Source organism: Vombatus ursinus, unplaced genomic scaffold (assembly GCF_900497805.2).
Source record: "Vombatus ursinus unplaced genomic scaffold, bare-nosed wombat genome assembly UNPS02014807.1, whole genome shotgun sequence".
Classification (NCBI taxonomy): domain Eukaryota; kingdom Metazoa; phylum Chordata; class Mammalia; order Diprotodontia; family Vombatidae; genus Vombatus; species Vombatus ursinus.
In genome coordinates this window covers 48497381-48516705 of record NW_020954585.1, presented here as the reverse complement: position 1 = coordinate 48516705, position 19325 = coordinate 48497381, and the positions used below count along the sequence as shown (strand labels likewise).

General features: G+C 39.3%; 1 protein-coding gene across 3 annotated transcripts in view; it reads left to right on the top strand.

Moving 5' to 3' along the window:
• SDK1 (sidekick cell adhesion molecule 1) overlaps positions 1–19325 on the top strand; it is a 1114226-nt gene that overhangs the window by 922547 nt on the left and 172354 nt on the right. For all 3 annotated transcript variants that reach the window (XM_027874762.1, XM_027874760.1, XM_027874761.1), the window contains exons 27-29: positions 8029–8144; positions 11768–11957; positions 15408–15506. In XM_027874762.1, the coding sequence (XP_027730563.1) occupies positions 8029–8144; positions 11768–11957; positions 15408–15506 (405 nt within the window). The remainder of the gene's footprint in view (positions 1–8028; positions 8145–11767; positions 11958–15407; positions 15507–19325) is intronic.

Below are 19325 nucleotides of genomic sequence, written 5' to 3'. Positions count from 1 at the left end.
CCTTTTCGTGGAAAAGTGTGCTTTCCCTAGTAGTTAAAGAAGTTGCTTTCACAAGTAGTTAAAGAAGTTGCTTTTGGTAAAGTAAATGAATCACCTTGAGACACAGGAACAGAGTAGGAGGTAAATTTTTACTTTATTCTTTTTAGTCTGCCTTTTCTCCTCTCCTTACCCTTCCACTCTTCCACCATACCCCTTCAGCAATTGATTTATTTATCTGGAAGATGTGTAGTTTCATTTGTATAGTGTTTAGTTACTTAGGTAATAGATTCTTGGGGAAAGTTGTCTCAGCAATATTTAGCAATTTGTAACTTGTACAAACTGACTCAATAGAAGAGTTCTTCCTAAACTATTTTCTAGAAGGGCTGATATCTCTTACATGGAACAGAACATTCTGAACCAAATTTAAGCAGGGTTTTGAAAGAGGTTTAAACTGGTTTCATGTCACCTACAATACACAGTAAGTAAGTAAATAAGGCTTTGTGTAATATATAGAGATTGGAAAGCAGCAGACATGAATGGAACTGGTGAGAACCTAGGAGGAGGCTGAGGAAATTAAGGGAGAAAAAGGATAAAAATCCTTCAGGAAACAGCTACTCAGGTTGAGAAGAGTTTGAATAAGCCTTGAAATAAGTTATTTCACTGTTCCAACAGGTGTAAAAACTGGTATTTTTCTACATATTGTTTGTGTAGTATATATAAACTTTGAACTTAGTACCCCAACTCGTCTTGTACTGGTGGGTCTAATCCCTGGAGGTCAGCTACTAAATCTTCCATTCAGCTTGAGCCCCTATTCTCACATGCATCCCCCCAATATCAATTGCCCAGTGCCAGCTAATATCCCCTTAATATCATGTATACCCATGATTAGCACCCCACTATCAAATTAACTAGATGTTTCCTCCTCAGTGTTGATTAACCAATTAACATTAAATTGATTTCACTAAAGAAATTATTCTTAAGATATGGCAAGAACCAAAGTATAAAAATATCCCTTTGAACTGGTGTACACTGTTCTCTCTACCTCCTCAGTCTGTAGGGAGAGTGGACTCAGTCTTAATGTGGGAGCAACAAACATTCTCCCCACCACCAAGTTAACTTCTGGTACAGTGTAGCTGATAAGTCATCGCTTTGCCTTCAGGGCTCAGTGTTTCAGCTGCAAGCAGACTCACTTCCAATCTGGTTCAAGGACATTGCTCCTCAGAATTGTCACCTTCCCTTGCTCTGCCATGGGACCTCTGGTTGCTATTCTGACCTTTCAAGATCTAAAAAGACCTTGTACCAGAGGAAAGAAGATATAGGCCTGCTTAGGAGGCTATGCACTCGTGAGTCAGCCATGGGGGCAAAGGCAAGGTCTGTTAGCTTTGCAGGGCTCACCTTTATGCCTTGTAGGAAAGAAAAAGAGACTGAGGTCCTCTGTATGTACACTCTATTCCAGCTCAGCACCCAATTAAAAAGAACAACAACTTTCTACAATCATGCAGTGAACCAATAGGAAATAGCTACAGAATACCTATACATTCTGTGAAGTAGAGTGTATGGCTCTTTATTCTCCTTTTCTAGAAGCAGCCATGTAGATTTGGCACCAGACAGAGCAGACTATGCATGCTTGAGTGACTGGGCCCCATTAGCCAGTCGCTATTGTATTAGTATCATTTGAGGCTATGAAGATATGACTGTTGACTGGTTAAAACCTGAGAATGACGTTTCTTTCCCCTTAATGTTCTGGTTTTTAGAAATCTAGCCATCCAACTATATAACTAACCTGACCCAAACCACTCATTTGTACTCATTCTCTGGGACACAGGGTACCTCCAGTGAATGGATGTACATAACCAGGTCTTAGTGGAAAAAAAATCAGTGATTACTCACTGGCAGGAAGTAAGAATTGAGCACTTAGTGTTTTTTAGAGACTGACCTCCAGGAAACAGTCAAGGAGTAAGAAGAACATTTGTTGTGTTGCTATAGTGACACACTTTTTTTTTTTGATGGACAGGAATGGGGTGCAACACTTCGATTTTGGTCATAAAGTCTATTTGGTCTTCTCATCCTCTTCTAAAATAAAATGGGAAAATAAAACCATATAATTTTTTTTAAATTTTCACCAATGAAAATGACAGTTTCCTTTAATTCATAGCTGATTCAAGGTACCTACCAGTTCATCACTCCTTTTTTTTAAATGATAAACATATTAAAGCAATTTCCTGGTAAATGTCAAAGTGAAATTTATGAAATACAGTGAAAACAACTAGAGACAAATACAGAGGTGGATGTAGATTAAGGCAGTTGTGGTCTAAAATCATTTTAGACTCAGGGCAGTAATATGGGATAGAAAATGTCCTCACTCTTGAGTGGACCAAATAAAACCGTAATTAGACTTAGCAAGCAAAACCAGGGCCCCTCTTATAGGGCAGTGGGAGATTTACATAGGTAAGGTCCAGTTTTGTTTCTAAAACATTCCAGAAAGCTGTCAATGCTTTCCTATGAATGATTCCCATCAACACCTGATGAGTATTAGTTTTTCATATTTTCAACTTTTTAAAGTCCTGTGACTTAAAAACAAAACAAAACAAAACAAAACAAAGCAAAACACTGGCTTCCAATGCTCGGGCCTGATGGACAACCCACAGATGGTTAACCACAAATTCATCCTCTGCCTTCACACATGGAATACGAATTTATCTTCCTTCTGATAAGCACTCTGATAAAAATTTTCTATTAGCTGGGCAGTGCTGCTTTCCCTGAAATAATTAAATAAAATATGACAGCCATCTTCACTTGGGGAGCAGGAGAGTGATAGCTCTCTTAAGGTCATGGACAAGTTAACATTCCCATCTTTATCGTTATACTGTTGTCATGTTTCCCCTTCTCTGTCAGTCAACAATATTTATTGAGTATCCACTACATAGGATACCATACAAGGCACTGGAAGGAATTTGAAATGACTTGACATTCTAATGGGGACCACTACATGATGCTGTACCTAGCACAGTTCTATAGAGAACTTACCAGGTGCTCAGTAAATGTCACTTAATGATACTGCTGATTGTGTCCTGGTCGGGGTACTTTGTTATATCCTAGTGACAGGAAAGATTTCTCAGATTTATCTTAGAAAGTGGCTCAAACTTTAATGGGTAAATATGCCAAAAGAGAACTGGCCTTCACTCAGCTCAAAGTTTTTTTTTTCCTTTTCCCCCCCTCTTTATCCACCTTTTTTGTTTTTCCTCTTTAGCTAGAAATGATTGATATGAGAGTAACTAGGTGAAGATCTCCAGATAAAGTTATGGCAGCTCTCTACAGACGTTTGTGGCTTGTGGCAATCTATTTTCCTTTAACATAATTATATACTTGAGGAAGAAGATAAATCTGGAAGACAAAACCATGTCAGTGTAGGAAAATTTAAGAATCAGATTTTATGAAACTCCTTGCAGACAATACTCTGAAGCAGAGACTTTCTGCTTGTTTTCTGGCTAATTGGTTAAGGGGTAGTTAAAAATTAAATGTAAGTGCTTTTGTGTTGTATGCTCACAAGCCCATTCTACCTTCTGGTCCCTAGGCCAGCACTTCAGAGGTATACTTTTATTACTTTCTTTAGGACACACGGAAGACATTGGAGAGACAGCATATTCCTTCTAATACTAATGAGGGCTTCTTTTGGAAAATGTACCTATAAAACGATGCATTTTCCTTATTCTTCTTCAGTAGCTTATTAGGGTCCATAGAATTAGTATCCTAAAGTTAAGGGTGCTAGATTTAGATTTGCAACACCTGGCCTTGATAACTGACTGCCATGTTCTAACTGTGTGATATTGGGCAAGTCACTTCATCTCTATGTAAAATGAGGTCATTGGCCTAAATGACCTTGAAGGTCTCTTCTAGCCCTAAATCTGTGTTTCCATGATCCTCTGATCTCTGCCTACTTGTACAAAGGTAAACTACACAAATGAGAAAACTATCAAAATAAATCAGATGTAAAATATTATGTACAATTCAACTCAACAAACATAGTAGGTGAGATTAAGCACCTACTATGATCTGGCACTATGGTAGGCACTAGGAAGACGAAGCCAAACACCCAACATTCCAGCTTATAAAGAGCTTACATCCAACCTTAGGGAACAACATGTTGTTCCAGGCCTGTGCTCGCTGGTCCCAAAGTTAGGGTCAAGATTTAGTGAGATTGGGGGCAGCTAGGTGGCTCAGTGGATTGAGCACCAGCACTGAAGTCAGGAGACCTGAGTTCAAATCTGACCTCAGACCAAACACTTGACTCTTACTAACTGTGTGACCCTGGGCAAGTCATTTAAACCTAATTGCCTAAAGAATAAAAATAAAAATAAAAATAAACATAAGATTTAGTGAGATTGAATCAAAGATACAGATAGAACAAAACAAACAAATAAAAATAAATAAACAAAAAACCCTAAACAACCTAGGTTTTTTTTTTTACTATTATTTGCTATTACTATTAATATACTATTACTATTTTACTAGATTACGACAAGGATAATGCAAACAAAGATCACAGTCTTACACATTTAATACTTGCATAATACATTGATGAGTGTGTGTGGATCATTCCAAAATTACAAACCTAGGGGATCACTGCAAAATTAAAATAATAATAACAGCAATAATAATACCTAACATACAGTGCTTGCTATGTGCTGGACACTGTGCTAAACACTTTGCGGTTATCTCATTTGGTTCTCCCAACAGCCCTGGGAGGTGGGTGCTATTATTATCTCTATTATACAGATGAGGAAACTGAGGGGGGGAAGAAGACATTAAATAACTTGCCTAGGGTCCCATAGCTAGTGTCTGAGGCCAGATTTAAATTCAGTTCTTCCTGACTCCAGGCCCAGTGCTCTATCTACTGTGTTACCTAGCTGCCCCAAATGGAAGATTAATGATATTCTCAACAATCATAGCCACATGAGAAAAAGGAGTGTGTTTGATTTTTTGTATTTGTTTAATCAAGGGAATATCTTAATATATATATTATATAAAGGGGATCAATTAGGACAGGCCCTTCTTTAATTTGATAGGATCTATGATCAATTTGGGAGGAAACTAGGTGACTCAGTGGATAGAGTGCTGGGCCTGGAGTCAGGAAAAACTGATTTCAAATCCCACCTCAGATACTTACTAGCTGTGTGACCCTGGGCAAGTCACTTAAGTTTTATTTGCCTTAATCCACCAGAGAAGGAAACACTCCAGTTTCTTTGTCAAGAAAACCCCGTAGACAGTATGGTCCACAGGGTCACAAAGAGTCAGACACAGCTGAATGACTGAACAACAATAAAATGATTAATTTAATGGTGTTGCAAGATGCATTCTTTTCTCAGGAGTCAGGCAAACACCTCCCCATAGAAACTTTGGCTATGTCCTTTGGTAAGAACATATATGATTCCTGGATGGTTTTCAGTAACAGATGATGCTGAGATTCAGGAGGATAGATTCTTTTCAAAGGATCTATCTTTTTGTGCCTCTGTACAATAGAACAACAGAGTTTTCTCAGTTCTTTTTTTTTTTTTTTTGGCCTTTCTTGGAGCTTTTCTTCTAGAGTGCCAGGGAGCACTCTTGGGAATTTTGGGCTTGAGAAGAGGGGAGAAGTAATTTCTCCCATTCCATTCCCTAGCAATCAGTGATAGATGTGGAGCAAAAGCACATGAGTTACTTGTGCTCATCCATAGCTTTCTAAGTACACGTCCCAAACTGGATACCTGAGAATGAGATTTCTCAGACTAAAAAATGGCAACAACTGAGACAATAATAAGAGGTCCTGTAGCAGAATGTGGAAGCATCAGAAATATTGGGCCATTTGGCCTGAAAGGAGTTTATAGATAGTGTTTCAAATCCCAACTTCCTGTGTACAGGATGGGTGCTTTTGGTTTCCTAAGTAGTGATAGCCTAGAATCTAGCCTGAAAAGGAAGATATCCTAGGTAGCATCAGTATTGAGGTTGCTTCATGGGCAGCCCCAAATCAAAGAATGTAGAGACTTGGCTTCCTTTAGAGAAAGAAGGGGATTTCCTGAACAACCTGCTTCTTGGACAAAGAAAAGGATCATTAACATGGCCCTCATGCTGGGGGCACAGTGAAGAAAATGTGTGACTTGCAGAAGCAAGGAATCTTGACCTTTCCACCTTCTGCTAATCAGAGAGATTTATTCAAATATTGCCAAGCTGATGAAAAGGAGGTTGCCTGTGTAAGAGCCCCAAGTTTGTGTTTGTCTTCCTAGGAGGCAAGGAGAATTCTAAACTGAAGAAAGCAGTTTAAGTCTTAGGGAGACTATATATTGCTAGCCTGTGCGAAACTGGGACCCACAGGAATGACAGGGGGCTGCCCCACTAGTGATTCTAAGCTCAGTTCCCTTCCAAGAGAAACTTATGAGCTATGTGAGTGCTTCATGTGCTTTACATAGCTACTTATGGGTTCCTGTTCATCCTTTGAGTTCCTTATTTTCTTCACCTGTATTTAAGATACTGTGAGTCCCTTGTATCCTTTGCATTTTCTGTGGGGTGAAATAAATACTATATCATACCTGACTTACATTTGTTTCCCTGAGTGTCTGTAAGTGAGCAGTTGTTCACATTTAGGGAAACCTTGATATGAACTAAACTGGATTTTTCCAACTTGGGTCAACCCTTAAGACTAGACCTAGTCCATATAATAAGCCCAGAATCTTGGGGGAGGAGAGCACAAGCCTCCGGACTTCAGTTATTTCTGAATGGTTTCAAATATACCAAGAAACACTTGTTACACCTGTTTGAGAGGCACTGTGGAGTAGTGGTTAGTGTGGCTCAAACCCTTCACTTGACACACGATAGCTATGAGCTATGGCTAAGATCAAGTCACCTAACTCCTTAGGACTCCAAGCAACTCTATATATCAAGAGTAAACAGATGAGTTGCCAGTCTGCAATGAGAAAGAGGGCTTTTATATAAGAAGCTCCCAATACCCATGAAATCACAAGTGTAGTGCCCCTCCCCAGAAAATGACATTTAGAATTTAGTGACACAAGGCAAACAGAAGATCTATCAAGAAAGAAATTCTTTTGTTGGCACAGGTCAAGAATGGCAAACTTACTTTTAAATTACTGGGTTTTTATTTTCTTAAATTAAAAAATTATATTTAGGGAACAAATAACATTAATTACTATTAATAACTCTTTATTGTGTAAATTAATAACTCCTAATTGTGTAAATGAAACTACCATTTGTTCACATCCCCATTTCTCTATTTTGAACAAGATCAAATACCAAGTGAAAGAGGTGAGGCCCTTTGCTGATAGTTTGCAGTTTTTCTCTGGGTTTCAGTGTAGATTATCCTCAGAAACCCTTAAGTCCTGAATCCTTTGTGTTTTGATGTGAATTAAGACAACTGAATGCTACAGTGGAAAGAGCAGTAAATCTAATCCGTCGGCCTGGGTTCGAATCTTATGTCTAATGTTTTGGGGAACCTTGTTTTCCTCACATGTAAAATGAGAGAGTGGGCTAGACAAAATGAGAGGGCCTCAGAAATCTGATCTAGCCCATGGTTCTCTGAGTTTTTCTAACTTTTTTGAGACAAGAAACTTCCTTTATTTCCATTAAGTTAATGAAAGCAGTGACAGCACCAAATTCTTGATCAGACTCACTCAGGAAAGACCAATAAGCTTCTGAGTATCTAAGGATTTCTGATATTAATTGCTAATATTGAAGAGATTTATATTTCTATTGTTCTAAGACAGGTTTAATTCTGATCACTCCTAAGTGCTCAGAAGACATTTTAATTTCAAGATCAGTTTTATCATTAATATTCAACATAAAATGGGACTCACAGTCAAACTGCTCCACAGTTTGTGGAAACAATGTGGAAACAGCGCTTTTATTTGGGAATATGTCATTTTCCCCAGTAGAAAAAAACTCCTCAGGGGCAGAAGTTTTTTATTTTGCATCCTTAGCCACTAGCTCAATGCTTGGCATCTAGTAGGCACTTAATTGTTTCATTGATCGGTCATTGATGTTCCTGATTTCTGTTCCCTGCAGTTCCATCAGCTGCTCCTGAAAATGTGTCTGTTGAGGCTGTAAGCTCCACTCAAATTTTATTGACATGGGCTTCTGTACCTGACCAAGACCAGAATGGACTCATACTGGGTTATAAGGTATAAATGTATACACTGTTTAAAAAAAAAGAAAACAACAACTTGCTGTTTGTGGATTTTAAAGTTGCCATTTGTTTTAAATACATTATGTCAAACTAATTTCCTATTACTCCCTTACACAAACCCTCTTTTTCAGAGAGGCTCTCATTTTTGCACACACCATGCTCAATCCTACTTTTAAGTTTTTGTTCATTTTGTCCTGCCTGCCTAACCTGGCCTTGCTTTCCTCTCCATGTGTCCAGAGGATCTAAGTCCCAGCGTCTTCACGTAGACTTTGATAAGGCCACATTGATCTCTTCCTTCACTGAACTCCTATAGCTCTTAGCTCTAAATATAACCAGCACAGAATTAAACAGGCTTCTACTATTCTTAATTATCTTAAGTTTTGTTTTCAAATGTAGACTGTAAGATCCTGGAAGCCAAGGACCATGTCAGTTTTTGTTTGTTTGTTTGTTTTTTAATTCTTTATAAGACCAAGCATAGTCCAAGTATTTAAGTATTGTAGGTGATTGGCAAATGTGTAGAGCAAATGGTCCCACAGGGCCAGACCCGCCATGTCCTGTTGCTCAGGGTCTTAAAGGACATGTGGTCAAAGACTATTATTGTTTTCTTTTTTCCCCCGACCTCAACTTGAAAGTCTAGGTTAGCTTCTCTTAGGAGCCATATAAGGAAGAACGTTGCTTACATTGAGAGCTCTCCCATAGAGAAATAGGCCCCTCCAGAAAGTTGTCTACTCACAGATGAAAAACAGATGAAACATGAAACATGAGCATTTGTTAGGTGTATTGTAGAAGGCATTCTAAAAACAAAATTCAGACGTGAATTGGACTAGATAACAACTGAAGATCTCTTACAGCTCAGAAATTCTGATTCTGTGATTTATGGCTCTGTAATTCATCAATTTTTCTCAGTCCTTTTCTCAGTCCATTTTTATTTTCTAGAAAAAGGAATTGCCTGTTACCTACTGTGTGCATCATGACTTCTTTTATTATAGAAACAATTGATATTTGCATAGAACTTCACAGCTGGCAAAGCACTTCAGAGAAGTTATCTCATTTGAATCTTATAACAATCCTGAATGGTAGGGACTGCAAGTAGCATTATCTCCATTTTATAGATGAGTACACTGAAAGAGGTTAAAGAATTTGAGCTTCTGACTACCAACTTCCATCATTCTGTCTACTATACCAACTCTTCCACACTTCACTTGAGGGTTGTAAGATTTTTAGGGGAAGGATTATACCTGGTATTTCTCTTAATAATAGCTAATATTAACAGCTAGCATGTATATAGTGATTTGAGGATTGCAAAGCACTTTACAGATATCTCATTTGATCCTCACAACAACCCACAGAGGTAGGCCCTATTATTAGCCCAATTTTACAAAGGAAACTGAGGCAGAAAGAGGTTAAATGAGGAAATTCATTTAAACCCCAATCTCTCTGTTGACCTTCAGTCTCACATGTTCAAATGCCTTTCAGACATCTTGAACTGGCTGCCCAGAAGACATCTTAGATTCAGTATGTGCGAAATGTGATTCATTATCTTTCCCCCTGAACACTCCCCATCTCCTACCTTCCCTGTTACTGCAGAGGGCAACGCTCTCCTCCCAACCCCTCAGATTAACAACCTCAGAGCCATCCGGTACTCCTCAATATCTCTCACTGCTCCCCCAAGCAGTTGCCAAGGCTTGTAGATTTCACCTTTGCAACATCTCCTGAATATATCTCCTTCTCTCATCTGGCACTGCCACTATTCTGGTACCGTTCCCATAACCTCACATCTGGACTACTGCAATAGCCTCCTGGTGGGTCTTCCTGCCTTTCTCTCCTTCCTTTTTCCCTCCATTCAACCACCAAAGTGATTTTCCTAAAGTGTGGGTCTATCCATGTCACTCTCTTATTCAATAAACTCCAATCTCTTCCTATTACCTCAAGGATCAAATACAAAATCCTCTGTTTGACGTTAAAAGCCTTTCATTACCTAGCCCTTCCTACCTTTCTTGTCTTCCTAGACCTTAGTCCCTGACATGTACTCTTTGATCCAGTTACACTGGCTTCCTGGCTGTTCCAAGAATAAAACACCCCATCTCTCAGCTCCAGGCTTTTCCCTGGCTAGCCCCCATACCTGGAATGTTCTCCCTCCTCCTCCCCACCTACTGCCTTCTCTGCCTTTAAGTCTCAACCAAAATCCCATCTTTTGTAGCGAGCCTTTTCCAACTCCTCTTAATTGTGATGCCTTCCCTCTGTTAATTATTCCCTACTTACCCTATATGTAGCTCGTTTATATGTTTGCATATTGTCTGCCTCCTTAGATCACGAGCTCCTTGAGTGCATGGACTGTCTTTTGCCTCGTTTTATATCCAGAGTCCTTAGTACAGTGCCTGGCACATAGAAGGCACTTAATAAATATTGATTGGTTGAAACTGAGGCAGATAGACATTAAGTGACTTATGGATTCTTACAGCTAGTAAGTATTTGAGACTGGATTTTAACTCAGGTTTTCCTGACAGCACAACCAGCACTGTATTAACTGTCTCACTATTGCACCCCATCCCTCTTCTTTTCTGTTACCTATAGCACTCAGTATGGTGGGAGATACTCTTCCACAAAAGGTATTTGTGGTATTTCTAGTTTAGAACTAGTCCCTATTGACCTTATCCACACCATTTGTATTGCAGATTTTGATTGTGTCACCTGTCGAATCTTGACTCTCCAGATTGATCTTCTATAGTTGTCTCCCATCCCAGGAATCACTCTACTTTCCATTCTCTTCACCTTTTGTAGATCTATTATTTCTTTGTTAAAATGTAGTGACACAGGCACCACATTATAAGGGTAGAGGGATGATAGTTTTATATAATGGGAGGATGATGTTTTCTGGCTTACACTACCTTTTTGATGATGCCCTGCATCTTGTTGGCCTTTTTTGTAGCTGTAGCAACATACCGTACTGACATACTTAGAGAACAAACAGTGTGTTCTTAGTCCCAGATCCATTTCTTGGTTTTTCACCAGTAGATCACAGTGTCCCATTTAAACATTCCCTTCTGACTTACTCACTGGTTCTAGAAGCCTTTTGAAGTAATGCAACATCATCCGGAAAGCCCAGAAACCAAAGATGACTTATGAAGAAGAAGCTGAATGGTTTTCAGGTTACACTTGACTCATTTCACAAGGTCCCTTCTGATTAGCCGTCATTCTCCAGGAGCACAAACAAAGTTGGTCCTTGGAATTGTACGAATGTGATGCACGTTGGTCCTTTCATCAGAAGGCTGTATCCCTTTGTGGTCCAGGTTTTGTGTTGGGAGACACAATTTGCACTTCTCCAGTTGAGTGCCACAACTCCCTCAAATAATGAATAGAAAGATAACTTTCCAAATCATGGACAACTATAACTCAAGCTAAATGTTGCAATTTCACCAGCACTGTCTTCTCCCCCTACCAAATGCCATCTTTAAAAACTGGAGCCATAAACCCTCATGCACAGTTGCTTTTTGAGGAGAAATGCAGTCCTATCTTTGACCTATATTTAAAAAACAGTCCATATCATCCATGTTGGGGTTTATGTATAGATGTATTACATTATAATAACTATTCCTGTTATGTCTGTCAATGCTTCAGATTCTATTCAAGGCCAAAAATTTGGACCCCGAACCCAAAACCCATGTAGTGAGAGGGAACCACACACAGTCCGTTCTCCTGGCAGGCTTGCGGAAATACGTGCTCTATGAGCTCCAGGTTCTGGCATTCACACGCATTGGAAATGGAGTCCCAAGCTCTCCTCCCATTTTAGAGCGAACGAAGGATGATGGTAAGTTTATGATTTGCACCTTTGCTTTCCCCATTCATTTTCCAAGTTTTCCTTTCTAATCAAAACAGTTTAGATTTTTGTTATTTTCAACTTAATTTTCAAACTAATTTTTCCCCCTGTTGATGAAAACAAAACAAAGTTGTTTTTCAGTCACAGAGCATTTATATGGCCAATTTCAGCCTGGAGTGAATTTTTACAGCCTAATTATGAACCTATGCAGAATTTCAATCATAACTCTGCAATAGACAGTGCTGTGGTAAGGAGCAGTAAATGCTGGCTTGAGTTGGGACAATAAAAGATATAAAACTGGCATTCTATTTGGCGTCTATACAAATCCAGAAAAAAAAATCTATTATTGACCTGTGTGCTCAATCCTCTTGGTGCTTCTTCCAGTTCTCACTGTTTGCACTACCAGAGATAATTAGAAGTTCCCATATACAGTTTGATGTGTTTGAAGGGCTTGGAGAAGTCCCCAGATTCCTGTATTAGCAGTACTGAATAACAAGTACATCCTGACTGCTTTGTTTTTATGGAAGTTTAAATCATCAGTAAATATGTTTTTTCCGCTTTGCAGATGTCAAACACTTAAAGGTTAGCTCCTTTACATTTTCATTATTAAGTAGAGTATAATGAATATGTCAAGGGAAAAAATTATTGATCCTAATAAAAAAAATCCACCTTGGGAATCAAAAGCTCCTAACAGAAATGAAATAACTGTAAATTTTCTTAAGCAACTTTATTGAAGTAATTAAGTTAGCTGCAAACATGTTTGAACTGCTGAGTGAAAGCTGTATTTTCTCCACCTTAGACTGAGATTGAGGCTACTGGGCTTTACCCAGATGAAGAGGACAATAATCCTTAATTGTTTTGTTTGTTTTCCTATAAGGTACATGTGGGACCACTTTGTAGAAAGCAAAATGGGGGCAAGATTCTTGTTGTAAAGCTCAGTAGGGAAAGAGAGTCTTTTGAATGCCATGAGCCAAAAGGAGATAGAGAAAATGTTGAAATCGTTCAAGTAGGAGTCAATTATAGTTGTTTCCTCCTAAAGTACACGTTGGCAAATGACACAGATTGTTCTCTCTCCACACTCCCAACAAAAACATGTTGTGTCTCCCTCTCTATTCAAATTTAATTAAAAATATCAGCCAGAATGATGACACAGGTGGGATTTATGCTACAGGCCAATTTCTGTGCCTACGCATTTTCAAATTAGTACCAACTTGTGAACCTGAGACAGAAGACTTGACTGCCAGTTGTCTCTGTTAATGTGCTCGTGGCCTCATTTGTGTACTTACTATGCTCAAACGCAGGTGTTCATAATGCATATTCAAAGTCAGAAAGGCTGGTCTAAGAGTAAACTTAGGGGAGAGGAGAAAGGGACATAGATTCCCACAGTCATTTGAAGGGGCAGAAACAGACATATCCCATTTACTGTAACTAGATCCATGGGCCTTCTCTCCTACTATGTAATCAGATATTGAGTTACCAGAATGAAATCTGATGATGGAGTCATTCTTACACAGGTCACACAACTTATTTGCCTAATCATTCACGTAAATATACCTTACAAGGTGTCTGACATCCTGGATTCTTGGTACCCTTGTAGCACACAAAAGAACTGAGATAGCCATCTGTGTCTAGTCAGCTTTCAATTAGCGTGGATAATTGAAAATCACAGATGATATTTTTTAAAAATCATTTCAAAAGAGAATTTTAGCCTCTTCCACAAGGTCTTATAACTGGAAAGGCAAACCTGGAACCAGATTAAATGACCTGATTTTTTTTTCCTTTCCCTTCACCCCACGTCCACTAGTACAGATCAGAGGTCTAATCCACTCATGGGACTGTCAGGAAATATTAAACATGTTAAAGGGCATCAAGCAGGCGAGATTAAAGAAGAGAAGGAAGGAACCTGGATAATCCATAATCTGGAAAATCAGCCCCTGAGAAATCAAGACTTGACAATATGATCCCAATGACTTTGCTTTCAATGTGCTTTTAATTTTAGGAGTCCTTAATAATTGTGAAGCAGATTCCAGTGGTTAACCTGTGTTTGTGTGCATTTCTCTATGTATATATTGCACCTCCCCCCCACTGTCCAGTAGAATGGGAAGTCTGTGAGAGAAGGGACTATTTCATATTTTTCTCCTGACATCTTCAGTTCCTAGTACAGTATCTGGCAAACAGAAGGAACTCAATAAATGCTTATTGAATTCAATTGAATCTCCATTTTTCAAATAAGCTGACTTAGTGAGGTACAGAAGGCATGGTGATTAGCCAAAGATAACATAGCATATTGGTATCTAAATTTAGATTATTTAGTTCTTTACTTCCATTTTGCATGTGTATCAATCAGTCACCAATCAATAAACATTTAAGTGCCCACTATGTACCAGGCACTGTGTTGTGCTGGGGATACAAAAAGAGGCAAAAGAGTCCCTGCCCTCAAGGAGCTTACAGTCTAATGGGGGAGACAACATGCAAACAAATACATACAAAGCAACCTACATAGAGGATAGTAGGAAATAATTAACAGAGGAAAGACACTAGAATTAAGAGGGGTTAGAAAGGGCTTCCCACAAAAGATGGAATTTTAGTTAGGAGTTAAAGGAAGCCAGAGAAGGCAGTAGTCAGGGAGGAGGAAGGAGTGCATTCCAGGCATGGGGGACAGCCAGAGAAAAGCCTGAAGCTGAGAGATGGAATGGCTTTCTGTCGAAGGTAGGATTTATGTTTGTGTTTATATACTGTGATTGATACAGTAATCTAGCGAAGCTTTTAGTTTACTATTCATTCTATAAGCAATTGCATTCAAAATATTTATTAAATATATACTGTATACAGAGCACTGTGATAGACACTATGGGAGGTGCCAAGTTTAGATAAGACACACTCTCTGCTCTTATGAAACTCACATTTTAGTAGGGAAATAGGATACCTCTACAGATTTCCAGAGTACGTAATATGAGAGTATCTAACAATGTACCATACCCTATGCTAGGCACTGTATTTCTTTGGTGTTTTAAGATTTAGATTCTATCACTTCAAATATATGCAAGATAAAATTAAAAGCACATTGAAAGCAAAGTCATTGGGATCATATTGTCAAGTCTTGATTTCTCAGGGGCTGATTTTCCAGATTATGGATTATCCAGGTTCCTTCCTTCTCTTCTTTAATCTCAGGCTTATACAGAGTAATGCCAAGTTACAGGCCACTACTCCCTTTATAGTCCAGCTGTGTTCCAAAAGCTTGTTTGTTTTTTGTTGTTATTGTTATTGTTGTTTGTTTTTGTTTTTTGTAAGTTGTTTCTAATATGGAATACATTTTCATATAGAAACAGGTTAGGTGACCAAGCCAGCCCACAGAAGACTGTCTGCCTCATAATGTACCTGAAAGATGCTATTAAGTGCACAAGATCTGGCTCATTGAAATGTCGGGTTTATTTCCTTCAGCTCCAGGTCCACCTGTAAGACTTGTGTTTCCTGAAGTGAGGCTGACCTCAGTGAGGATTGTGTGGCAACCACCAGAAGAACCAAATGGGATTATTCTGGGTAAGAGAGGGAACCATGAGTGAGTAATTTCTAGACATGGACAAATGTATAAAGAAGCAGGGCTTGAGAAAGACTGAGAAAACCCACTGAGGACCTCCATTTGTAGGCCAAAGCTAAGAACTAAAAATCACAGCTGTGGCTATCTAGCTCTTCCCCCCATCCTTTTGTGGGGTTTGTTTTCTATGAAATCAGACTTTCATTTTGTGGGCCCTCTAGGGCCTGTTTTCCTCCATGTATTCACTGTTCTCCACACCTACCACTGGTACTACTGTCTGAAATTAACTTGCCATTCAGCTTTGAACTCAGCATACAGTTGGGACCAGGATTTGATAAGCAACTTGCTCATTTCTGACAGGAGATATATACTCAGTCGTGCTCTCCTAGTCTCAGCACCATCTGTGACCTGCCAGGAAGTACAGTACTTGCGCATTATCTTTTTGGGATCTTTCTTAGGAGAATACTCTGTTGGAGCCCAGTGGATTCATTTGCTTTGGACTTTCCATCCCGGGAGGCGGTTTATGATGAGCCCTAAAGCTTCCACTCCCTAGAGATGGCTGCTTATATAAAAATTAATAGTCCTTACTTGAAGACAAAACTTGTACTTATCACATTTCTATAAATACTGTATGAAAAGACTGTGATACCCTTTTAATTCTGATATTGTCCCTTCACTTGTAATCCCTTGAGTTGTGGAGTCTGGGCTATTTTGGGGGGGTAGGGGTAATTATAGAATCTCTTGAGTTTGATGACCTTTTGAATTACAAGTTCATGCTGCTGGAATCCTAAATCATTAGTTCTAGGAGTGGTTTGTTTAGGTGGACATTTCCCTCAGAGCCTTCAGATAATTCATCTGACAGAGAGGCAACAGGGAAATCATCAGATGGGGTCACTAAACACATGAGGGGAGTGTGACATATCCCCCAGAGTTTCTTAAAGTAGGTTGTCCTTTGCAATGTTTCACATGCTCCCAGAAATCTTTCCTGCAACTAGAGAAACCTTGCTTTGCCTTTACCCCTTCCTCCTGCGGTTGTTCTTAACCCGGAAAGGACTATAGCAAAGGGTTGCCAGTTATAACAGAGAATAAGTAAGCATTGTGGCTCAGTGGAAAGAGTGATGAGCTTCAGATCACAGTGGGAATGTGATTTAATAAATCCTCAATAAAAGGATTTGTTCGGTAAAACTTGGACTCAGTCGAAAGGCTGCACCCAAGAACCTAGAAGGCCACATGTAGCCTTGAGTCCACAGGTTCCACACACCTGGTTTAACTTCTCAGTTGAAGCCTGAGTCTCTTCTACTGTGAAATGAGCGACTTGAACTGAAAGGCCTCTGAGGTGCTTCCCAGCTCCAGAATTAGGATCTTATGACTGCCAAAATTCTATTCTCTGCATGCATTCACAGCTGAGGCTGTATTGTGAACTTAGGAAGGATCCCCACCTCCTTCTCCTCGGGCTCATCCTTCCTCATCCTAGAACACTGTCTTTTCTTCCACTGGCTATTTATTTCAAGGTGTCAACAGCTGTTACACATCCCAGCAGGCAACTGTCCATAGATTATCGTTTAAAAAGCTGAACCTATGATTTTATCAGGATAGGATCTGCCTTTGGGAAAATTCCTCCACTGGTAGAGATCAGCAACTCTTCTACGTAGTTTTAGAGAATCACCTGGGGCACTGAAAGAATTTAAATGACAAGAATATTTGACAGGAAATTATGATCAGATTAATACTTTTTTTACTGAGTATTTACTATGTCTTGTGCTATGTGCCAGGTGAGATGGAGGATACAAAATTAATAAAATACACTGCATGCCTTCAAAAGGCATATAGTCTAATTTAGACAAGAAAAGCTAAATGGTAATACAGCTCCTCACCAATCTACCATTCTTCAACTCCCACAGATTATGTAAAACCTTCCCTAAGCACTCCAGCTTGAAATCATCTGTCTGTGCTCAATTGCCCCTTCAGCAATTATAGTCTGTACAATTCAGAGGACAATTAATCATGGCAAGACTCATAACATCTCTTCCATCCTCATCTTGAATGATTATTTAAAGATTGAAGTATTATTATGTAAAGTTTCACATATTTATGTATTATCCCTACAATTAAATTGGAAGCCCCTCCAGTGTAGGGATTCGATATTTTTCATCATTACCCTTTGTAACATTCTCAGTGTGTTACACAGAGCAGGATCATGAATTCTGTACTAGCAGGGACCTTCGAGGTCATCTAGTCCAACCTTCTCATTCTATAAATAGGGAAACTGAGACTCAGAAAATGGGTTTTGTCCAAGATACTATAGATGGTAAGAGGCAGAGCCAAAGTTCAAATCCAGCTTCTCTGATTGTAAATCTAATTCCCTTTCCACTGCTCCATGTTGACAGTCAACTTAGTAATTATTTGTTGATTTGATTTGGTTGGTCCATTCAGTTGAAATGGAACAGAGGATCTGTGAATGGGATTAATGGAAGACTGGTTATAGCCAGGACGCAGAAGACTTTGAATGCTGGATGAGGGCGTTTGGGCTTTATCCTATAGGCACTGTGGATCTCCAGTAGGATTCTGAACCCAAAATGTATGCGATAAGAGGGAACCACACATGGTCAGTGCTCCTGGGAGGATTGGCAAGACACACTGTATAAATTGCAGGGACTGCCTTTGAATACCACAGAGGCCTGCATATACAAAAAAGGCAAGAGAGAGAGCAGGAAGCCAAGATGAGAGTGGTGTTTAAATGTCTTTAGCTTTCTAGCTCGTTCCCACAGACCATGACAAAACAGGCAAAAAATAAATTAGCACCATAGCTATCTCCCCACAGAAGACAGCACACATCTGAATTACTTTTATAGTAATGGCATTTAGTCATAATTGTAATAAACATTTCCTAGATATTGTAACCAGCATACAAAATTGAAAATTGCTGGCAGAAAATATGTAAAAACAGTTGCAAGACAACCGTACTTGGAAAAAAGAAAACATTTTTTTGCAAGACTAACTTTAGCTCCAGAGATCTTCAATCAATGTTCCTGCTCTTAGAGCTTGGCCTTCTGAGTCTACAAGCACCTTGGCAGCTAGTGTTTTTGTAATCTATATCAAAACATGCTCTCGCATTTCAAAAAGAGATTAACAGCATGAAACACACCAGCAGGAGCCTACAGGGAGAACCACTTGCTTATTTGTTTAAATATTTTACTATGGAGAGCTTTTAGCATTTAGAGCCTTCCTTTGGGGAATGCAGTAGTAACCATTGGAATATGGCTGTCTCTTCCCTACACTCACCAACCCACTACACATGTTTAACTGCTATTAAACTGAAGTGATGCATCACTAGAAGTCTGTGTTCATCCAAGCTCCTAAGTGTATTCCCTGACTAGGCCAGCCAGGTTCTGTACCTTTCCATTCCCTAGTTAGCATTCCTCCTGGCCTTCATGTGTCTAACATTTACCTGGAGCTTATTACAAAAGTGTGCGTGAGAACTCCTCTGAGAATGAAGAACTAAATTGAACGTAATCCATGTTTGCAAATTCATATTTTGATCCAATGTTGCTTTTGCACGCTCCCAGCTCTCAAATGAATGAGCTATAAAATCAACAAACCACACAGCCACTGTGCTAGGCAGTCTTGAGAGACCTAATATCATTCAGCTTTTTGTAGGTTCTCTAACCAATTAATAATTGTTTGTCTTTTGGGTGCATCACAGCCCGACAAGCCAGTGCCGTTGGCTTTGTCTGGTGACGAGGTCGGCAGCTGTGTTAGTATGCATTGTGGAAGGCAATCTTCTGGCTTCTTTGCTATGGGCGATCGAAGAGTGGTGTTACAAT